The sequence below is a fragment of the Scyliorhinus canicula genome, chromosome 24 (assembly GCF_902713615.1).
Source record: "Scyliorhinus canicula chromosome 24, sScyCan1.1, whole genome shotgun sequence".
NCBI classification, from domain to species: Eukaryota; Metazoa; Chordata; class Chondrichthyes; order Carcharhiniformes; family Scyliorhinidae; genus Scyliorhinus; species Scyliorhinus canicula.
In genome coordinates this window covers 7,214,148-7,223,828 of record NC_052169.1, presented here as the reverse complement: position 1 = coordinate 7,223,828, position 9,681 = coordinate 7,214,148, and the positions used below count along the sequence as shown (strand labels likewise).

Genomic DNA, 9,681 nt, shown 5'->3' with positions numbered 1-9,681 from the left:
GTCAGGAGCCCTGTACCAGTATGAGTTGTTTTTCTGAATTGGGATGAATTATGATGTTAATTGCAAAGTTAACTCCTTGTTAACTTCTGCAATTATTAAATATTTTTTTAAATCTGATTTTTATGGTTTAATTTCCCTGGAGGGGAGATGGGATCGGCTGACTTAGAACAGAGAATAGAATCACTACAGTGCAGAAGGAAGCCATTCAGCCCATCGAGTCTGGACCGACCCTCCGAAAGAGCACCCTACCTACCGTTGGACATGAAGGGGCAATTTTAGCACAGCCAATCCACCTAGCCTGCACATCTTTGGACTGTGGGAGGAAACCGGAGCGCCCGGAGGAAACCCACGCAGACACGGGGAGAATGTGTAAACTCCACGCAGACCGTCACCCGAGGTCGGAATCGAACCCAGGTCCCTGCCGCTGTGAGGCGGCAGTGCTAACCACTGTGCCACCAAAAGGGTGTCAACTGGAGGAAACCAACATTCCTCAGTTCAAAGGTCGAGCGAGGAAATGCACAGAACGCCAGGCCCAAGTCATGGAGGACAGTGAGAAAAGGAGGTGGTTCTCCAAATCTACCTTGGCTGACCTTAAAATGATTGGGGGGGGGGGGGGGGGGGGGGGGGTCACAATCTATGAATTAATTATTTTTAAACTCTGAGACTTAAACACACCTTTGTAAAACCTAGGACCAAGTGACAACATAATATTGGATCCACTATGATTTGATGCGGTCAGTCTGTGGAACTCTCTCCCTCAGAGAGCAGTGGAGGCAGGGTCATCGAATTTATTCAAGGTTGAATTGGGTAGATTTCTGATCTAGCGCCCAGGTTGCTGAAAGAACCGTCTAAAGTGCCGTCTATCCTTGACACAGCAGCAGAAATAGGCCGATTATTGAGCTAGAATATTAAGGGAGTCGAGGGTTATGGGGTGGAGAGGGGACAGGCAGGAAAGTGAAGACCATACCCAGGTCAGCCTTGATCTTACTGAGTGGCACGGCGGGCTCGATGGGCCGAGTGGCCTACTCCTGTTCCTAAGTCCAATGTTCACCGAATCCAGACTGACGCTCACTCCCAGTGCAGTCCTGAGGGAGTGCTGCATTGCCAGAGGTGCCGTCTCTCAGACAAAACATTGTGTTGCTCTAAAAGATCCGATGCCAGTATTGCAAACGGGAGTGGAGGGCGTAAGTGTCCTGGGCCAGGTTTGTCCCTCAGCCAACATCAATGGAGCAGATTATCTGCTGGGGATCTTGCTGTGCGTAAACAAGGTGTGTTTCCTGCATTGCAAGAGTGGCTACCCTTCTAAAGTACTTAATTGGCCATCAGGCACTTGGGACATCCTATGATGGTGAAAAGGTGCTGGACAGACTTTCTCTCACCACTGGCCTGCAAAGAGCAATTGAGTTGCGGCAAATTTATTTTGCGCCATTTGGTATTTCAAATGTATCTGGAAAAACACAGCAATGCAACCAGTTTCTGCGGCGATCCCGTGGATCTGCTTAGTCCTGCTCCTACCAAAGAGAAAATGCTGGAAAATCTCAGCAGGTCTGGCAGCAGCATCTGTAGGGAGAGAAAAGAACTTGCGTTTCAAGTCCAGATGACCCTTTGTCAAAGCTCCGAGTTTCTATTAGTTCCAAAAATATTTTATTCCCTGGGATGTGAGCGTCACTGGCAAGGCCAACATTTATTGCCCATCCCTAATTTTTTTTAAGGGACAACTTAGCGTGGCCAACCCACCTACCCCGCACATCTTTGGGTTGTGGGGGTGAAACCCACTCAGACAAGGGGAACCCCACATTTGCTGCCCCTGTGTGCCTCCACTTCCTTGTTCACTTTGAATGTTTTAGATTTCCGTGGTTTTTCTCGTATTCGAATTGTGGGCCCCTTTCACTGCCAGGGGTGTTTATTTCTTTAAAAAACCTTCTCTTGTAAAACGGGTTTCAAAATAAACTTGCCCCGTCGAGTACAGCCTTTCCCAACCAATAAATATAACCCCAGGTTAAAAACATAAAAAACAGCAACCTCCCACCAGCTTGCCTCCCTCCCAGGATACATTTTCTCACACCAAACAATAAGGGTGGGGGGTGCTGCTGGGGAGATGTCGATGAACATGCACTGTTTAGCCCGGCTAATCTAAATAACAAAGGAATAGCCACTTGACATTTGTATGGATTGAGTCCCTGCTCTAGAAATAGTCTGACCCATTATCTGAAGGAGTCATTTGAAGTGTTTAATCAATCCCTGTCCCTTTTTTTTCTCTCCAAGAGACCAAACTGTTTAGATTGGGCACATCGAGTTAATGACAACATCACTGATCTCTCCCACCCCCATCCCAGTGTGACTATCTGTGATACCTCCACACGTGTGGGCCTGCAGTACATATTCTCGATTCCAGCTCAGACATTCAATTAAGTTCTCTGAAATCTTAACACTTGTTGATTTTCCATTTTAATTTAACCATCTTCCCCCTGGATTGCTCCCTCGTTGTCTTTCTTTCAGAAATTCGAAATCATATTTACTACAATAGTAGATGGTCTCTGCTCTCTGTTTTGCCTGCTTTTTTTCATCTTCCTTTTCTCTCGACCTGTACATTGAACTCCATGAATTTAAAACGATGCTTTAGAGGGGCAGCTTTGAAAACTCCAGGCTAAATTCTGGTTGCAAAGAAGATATTCCTTTTTTGTGTGTTAAGGTCAGTTCTCCTCCTGCAGGCTGCCTCTGTAATCCATTTTTGAACAGAAATTGTAACAGGAGGTGAGATTCAACTGAAAGGAAACATTGAGCTAAATTCACCTGAGGAAGGAGCAGTGCTCCGAAAGCTAGTGATTTGAAATAAACCTGTTTGACTTTAACCTGGTGTTGTAAGACTTCTTACTGAGCTAAAAAGCAAGGGATACACGGCTTCACTGTTTTAAAATTCCCGGGACAACAGACCGGGGAATTTAAATTTTCCTTTTTTTTTTAATTAAAAAAAATGATTCGCAAACAAACCTCTGCTTGTTTGGAATGTCAACTCCGACCAGTTTAAACAGTGGATCTGTTTCTTGAAGACAAAATTGAGAATGTTGGATTGGACTGCTGTTAAATTTCAGAATCACTTAGACAGAAACATTTTGGGATTGAAGGCGCTGAATCTACTAACTGGGGGGGGGGGGGGTCAGGATTCAATCGGTTCTTGCAGAGGGTAACAAAAACAGGCATCTTCCACTGTTATCAGGGAATCTTCAAGACCTCCAGATTGCGAATGAATGCAACGAATATAGGTTGATGTGTAAACGCTGCCGCGTTTTTATAGGAAAAAAACGAAAATGGCTTATTGTCACCAGTCGGCTTCAATGAAGTTACTGTGAAAAGCCCCTAGCCGCCACATTCCGGCGCCTGTTCGGGGAGGCTGGTACGGGAATCGAACCGTGCTGCTGGCCTGCTTGGTCTGCTTTAAAAGCCAGCGATTTAGCCCAGTGAGCTAAACCAGCCCTATATATAAATGAAAGGGGAACCGAAATGCTGGCAGTTAATGTCTGATTGAATGGCTGTAAAATGTAATAGCAAACAGATTGTTCTGGGGCAGAAAGAGCTAAGCTTAGTTTTCCCTCTTTCTGAGGCCCTTGTGTTTTAACCGACCCCCCCCCCCACCCAAACAGCCTGCAGTGTCCATTCCTATTGAGGACCATCAATGAATGGGTTCATTGTATCTCATCCCCCAATTCTTTCTCTCTCTCTCTCTCTCTCCAACAAGTTCTTCTGTGTTTGGCTTTGGAATTGTTTATGGGGCTGGGTGCATTAGTTTTGGCGGCTCTGGGGAAAAGAGTTCACTGGGAGGCAAACTCGTCCAGATGGTCTCACTCACCAACCCAGTATAAACTTTCTCCTCGCTGTTTAATAAACAGCATCGCGCCGCGGCACACACACATCCTGCAGCCTCCACGCTCCGGAACGCGGGGCTTGTTTATTTGAACATTTGGGTAATGAAGCAGAAAGCACGATGTGGATGGAATTTACAAGGCAGCAGAAATAAAAATGACAGCCAGGGAGGGAATTATTTTGTTGTGTGGGGGGAGGGGGGGCTGGCGAATTTCAACACACGCAGTTTACTTGTTGGAAGGCAAGGTGATTTTTTAAAAAGAATGAATACAGGATTTTAGCTTTGAAATAGGATCCACGATATTTCAGAAAATATAGGTGCGGAAAATGGATACTCAAGAAGTGGGATTTCAGGAGGGGGATTTCAGGGGGGAGTGTTGGGATTTTAGGGGGGAGTGGTGGGATTTCAGGGATGGTGGGATTTTGGGGGGAGTGGTGGGATTTCAGGGGGGAGTGGTGGGATTTTAGGGGGGAGTGTTGGGATTTAAAGGGGGAGTGGTGGGATTTCAGGGATGGCGGGATTTTAGGGGTAGTGTTGGGATTTTAGGGGGAGTGTTGGGATTTTGGGGGGAGTGGTGGGATTTCAGGGATGGTGGGATTTTAGGGGGAGTGTTGGGATTTTGGGGGGAGTGGTGGGATTTCAGGAATGGTGGGATTTTAGGGGGAGTGTTGGGATTTTGGGGGGAGTGGTGGGATTTCAGGGATGGTGGGATTTTAGGGGGAGTGTTGGGATTTTGGGGGGAGTGGTGGGATTTTGGGGGGGAGTGTTGGGATTTAAAGGACAGTAAGAAGTCTTACAACACCAGGTTAAAGTCCAACAGGTTTGTTTCAAACACGAGCTTTCGGAGCACGGCTCCTTCTTCACCTGAAGAAGGAGCCGTGCTCCGAAAGCTCGTGTTTGAAACAAACCTGTTGGACTTTAACCTGGTGTTGTAAGACTTCTTACTGTGCTCACCCCAGTCCAACGCCGGCATCTCCACATCAGGGATTTAAAGGGGGAGTGGTGGGATTTCAGGGGAGGAGTGGGATATTTGAGGGGAGGAATGGGATTGGGATTTTAGGGGAGGATTTGGATTTGGATTTTAAGGGAAGAGTGGAATATTTTGTGGAAGGAGTGGGATTTGGGGGGGGGGGGGCGGATTTTTGTAGTCACCTCACTGAACTCGTGATCTAATGCTTTGCCCACGTGTGTTCAAATCCCACCATGGAAATAAAACCACAGAAATCCATCATTATAGATCGCCCTCTTTAGACTGAAATTAGATTCCAAATAACAAATCTGGGATTGAAGGCTAGCTTTAGTCACGGTGGTTGGGAAACTATAATCCATTGTCGTTTTTTTAAAAATCCCATCCTCACTCAAATTGCATGTGACTCCTGACTCTTAACTGCCCTCCAGTGAACCCGGCAAGTCACTCAGTTCATTTAGGGATGGGCAACAGAGGCTGGCCTGGCCACAAAGGGGATTATGGGGAAGGATGTTGAGGAACAACCATTCAGGGTAGGGTACAGTGGAGAAGATGGAGAGGGGGGCTTGGTTTAACGATAGTTGGAATAGTTTTTTGGGACGATTTGGGGTTTGGGGAGGGCTGGGGTCCTGTCAAGTCTGGAGTCTACAAAAGAGCACAAGGTGCTCGGGGTGGCAGAGGATGGGTAAGGGGTGGTGGCAGAGGATGGGGTAAGGGGTGGCAGAGGATGGGGGAAGGGGTGGCAGGGAGGATGGGGTAAGGGTTGGTGGCAGAGGATGGGGTAAGGGTTGGCAGGGAGGATGGGGTAAGGGGCAGTGGCAGAGGATGGGGTAAGGGGTGGCAGGGAGGATGGGGTAAGGGTTGGTGGCAGAGGATGGAGTAAGAGGTGGTGGCAGAAAGGTTGGGGTAAGGGTTGTTGGCAAAGAGGCTGGGGTAAGGGGAGGTGGCAGAGAGGCCGGGGTAAGGGGAGGTGGCAGAAAGGTTGGGGTAAGGGGCAGTGGGAGAGAGGTTGGGGTAAGGGGTAGTGGGAGAGAGGTTGGGGTAAGGGTTAGTGGCAGAGAAGCCGGGGTAAGGGGGGTGGCAGAGAGGCCGGGGTAAGGGGAGGTGGCAGAAAAGGTTGGGGTAAGGGGCAGTGGGAGAGAGGTTGGGGTAAGGGGCAGTGAGAGAGAGGTTGGGGTAAGGGTTAGCGGCAGAGAAGCCGGGGTAAGGGGAGGTGGCAGAGAGGCCGGGGTAAGGGGAGGTGGCAGAAAGGTTGGGGTAAGGGTTAGTGGCAGAGAAGCCGGGATAAGGGTTGTTGGCAGAGAGGCTGGGGTAAGGGGCGTTTGCAGAGGGGCTGTGGGCAAGGGGCGGCAGCGGGAAACGCCCAGGCCCCAGTGAGGGGGGGGGGGGGGGTAATTACAGGGGGCTGAAACTGTGAAACAAGTCTCGCAGCCCTCGGTCAGACGTTGGCAGCGGGGGGGGGGGGGGGGGGGGGGGGGGGCAGATTTGTCTGTGGGGCCTCAACGAGGAACTGGAGACAAAACCAGGAGCGAAATCTCAGACGTGCAAACTGGCAGCTCAGCAATGGTGGGGGCGGGGGGGGGGGGGGGGCGGACTGGGTCTAACCCCCCCCCCCCCCCCAGGAAACATTGCCAAAACAGAAATATGCTAAACCAATACAAAACCGTTACCTGAATTTATTTTCAAAACGTATTAGTTGCAAATCCATAAATAGTGTCAAAAAAAAGATCTCCAGCTTTATACAAAATGTCTTCGGAAAGTTCACAAATCTTCAAAAATCGAGTGGTCCAACTTCCCGCAGTCATGGGTCCCATTTGTCAATATTTTAAACACCAATTGAACCACTTTTAGTTTATAAAGAAAAACGCCATTTGTAGGCGCAGTAAATGTGCTTCAGAGCGTTTGAATCGAGCCAAGTCCCAAGATGCTTCGACCACTCGTTCTTTCTTCTCCAAACGGTCTGTTTGAGTCGGTGAGGTTTGATTTTTAAATCGATTTCGCAGTGGTGAGGTTGGGTTGGGTTGGGGGCTGTGAGGATAACTCAAGTTCATTTGAGCTTCAGGGTGAGGGTGGGCACCGGTTTGAATGTTCGAAGTGTTTGTGTTTTGTCAACACTTGAAGCTCCCTGTGTCCCGACAGACAAGTGGCAAATAAGAAGGGGTGAGTGGGGAGGGGAGAGACAGAGAGGAGGAAAGAGAAAGACAGATAGTGAAAGACATAGAGAGAGAAAAACACATATGAAGAAAGACAGAGAGAAACAAGATGCAGATAGCGAGAGAAAGGCAGAGACAGAGAGTAAGGCAGAGACAGAGAGTAAGGCACGAGGGGAGAGAGAAAATAAGATGCAGAAAGAAAGACAGAGAGAGAAAGACAGAGAGAAAATATACAGAGAAAATAGAGACAGAGAGAAAGACACACAGAGAGAAAGAGAGACAGAGAGACAGGAGGAAAAGACAAAGACAGAGAGACTGACAGTCATAGAAAGAAAGAAAAAGTGAAAGTCACAGAGAGAAAGAAAGAGAGAGAAAGAGACAAATAGAGAGACAGAGAAAAAAGGACAAAGGCAGAGAGTGAAAGTCATAGAAAGACAGAGAAAAAGTGAAAGTCACGGGGAGAAAGAGAGAGAAAGAAAGAGACAGAGAGAGAGACAGAGAAAAGGACAAAGACAGAGAGTAAAAGTCATAGAAAGACAGAGAGAAAAAGTGAAAGTCACAGGGAGAAAGAGAGAGAAAGAAAGAGAAAGTAAGTCAGACAATGTCACCGAGAGAAAGACAGAAAGAGTGATAGTCACAGAGAGAGAGAAAGACAAAGTCAGACAGAGAGAAAGTCACAGAGAGAAAGAGTGAAAGTCAGAGAGAGAGAGGGAGAAAGAAAGGGAGAAAGACAAAGTCAGGCAGAAAGTCAGAGGCAGAGAAAGTCACAGAGAGAAAGAGAGAAAGTGAAAGTCACAGAGGGAGAGGGAGAAAGACAAAGTCAGGCAGAAAGTCAGAGAGAGTGATAGTCACAGAGAGAGAGAGAAAGATGGAGCAAACTAAAAAGCACAAGTTTGCACCAAGTGTTGGGGAAGGCAGCAGCCGAGGAGAGAGAGGAGGAGAGAGAGGAGAGGGAGGAGAGAGAGGAGGAGGAGGGGGGAGCCCCATGTCTGCGCCCCCAGCCCCGCACACACATTGAGGGGCCGAGTGTGCCCCCCCTGGCCGCCGCCTGAGCCCCCCCTGGGCTGGGTGAGGTTGGTGTGGTCACCCTGGCGGGGGGAGTGGGTGGGCAGCAGGGGGTGGGCAGTGCCCAGGGAGCAGAACCTGCGCATGTTGCCCTTGACCACCTGGCAGAAGGCTCTGTCCGGCCCGTCACACACACAGGCATCCAGCCTGGCACCGCCGGGTAGGGCGAGTAGCCGCTGGATGGCAGCCCGGCAGCGGGTCCCGCAGCGCCGCCCATTGAAGAGCTGCCCGCAGGCGGCGAGGTAGCCGCGGAGGGCGGTGCGGCAGGGCGGCCGGGCCTCGCAGCGGCGCCGGGCCTCGGTGCAGCCTAGGCTGGGCTGCCGGTGGGGGCGCGGCAGGCACGGCTCGATGGCCCGCTTCAGCCGGCGGCACTGTGGGTCAGAGCCGCAGTCACAGGTCTCCAGGCCCGGGCCACCCTCCGTGCGGTTCAGCTGCAGCAAGGCCCCGATACAGTGGCTGGGGCACTGGCTGCTGCTCTGGCCCCGAACCAGCGGCTCGCACGCTGCGCTGTACTGGCCGTATGCCCAGCGGCACTGGCGCTCCCCCTGGCAGCGCAGCACTGCCTGCCAGCACAGCTCAGCCCCGGGCACCCCCCCGGGCACCTCCCCGGCTGCTGCTGCCCCCCAGCCCACCAACACCGCCAGCCAGCACAGCCCGGCTGCCAGGGGCATCTCACTGCCCCCCTACCCCCCTCCGCCAGCGGCAGCCTCTCACTGGCATCACCCCCCTCCGGGCAGCCACCAGCAGCTCCCTGTATCCCGGGACAGCTCCCTGCCCGATGTCCATTCAGCAGCTTGCAGACTCCAGCCTCTGCCTCTGTGTTTCTCTCTCTGTGTCTCTCTCTGTGTCTGGGTCTCTGCTCCACTCGCTGCTCTCTGTCCGCAATCCTCCCGCTGGCCACACACTGGCCCGGGTCTCCTCTGCACAGATTGGAATTGGCAGACTGCCCTCTTCTCTCTTCCTTCTCCTTCTTTCTCTCTCTGGCGAAAGTCTCTGCAGCTTGCTCCATGTTCAACACCACGCTTTGATTTAACCCCCTCTCTCCCCACCCCTCCCTCCCCTCCCCTCTCTCCACCTCCCTCCCCTCCCCTCTCTCCACCTCCCTCCCCTCCCTCTCTCCACCTCCCTCCCTCCCCTCCCCTCTCTCCACCTCCCTCCCCTCCCCTCTCTCCACCTCCCTCCCTCCCCTCCCCTCTCTCCACCTCCCTCCCCTCCCCTCTCTCCACCTCCCTCCCTCCGTCACCTCCTCTCTCTCTCCCTCCGTCACCTCCTCCCTCCCTCTCTCCACCTCCCTCCCTCCCTTCCCCTCCTCTCTCTCCACCTCCCTCCCTCCCTTCCTCTCTCTCCACCCCCTCCCTCCCCTCCTCTCCACCCCTCCCCATCTCTCTCCACCCCCTCCCTCCCCTCCCCTCTCTCCACCTCCCTCCCCTCCCTCTCTCCACCTCACTCCCTCCCCTCCCCTCTACCTCCCTCCCCTCCCCTCTCTCCACCTCCCTCCCTCCCCTCCCCTCTCTCCACCTCCCTCCCTCCCTCCCCTCCTCTCTCTCCACCTCCCTCCCCTCCCCTCTCTCCACCTCCCTCCCTCCCCTCCCCTCTCTCCACCTCCCTCCCTCCCTTCCCCTCCTCTCTCTCCA

At 51.9% G+C, this 9,681-nt stretch overlaps 1 protein-coding gene across 1 annotated transcript; it reads right to left on the bottom strand.

Moving 5' to 3' along the window:
• Window positions 1–7,728: 7,728 nt before the first annotated feature.
• Window positions 7,729–9,058, bottom strand: LOC119956847 (growth arrest-specific protein 1-like). Its single transcript, XM_038784336.1, has one exon. The coding sequence runs from the start codon at window positions 8,716–8,718 to the stop codon at window positions 7,861–7,863; it is 858 nt and encodes a 285-aa protein (XP_038640264.1). The 5' UTR covers window positions 8,719–9,058; the 3' UTR covers window positions 7,729–7,860.
• Window positions 9,059–9,681: the final 623 nt, after the last annotated feature.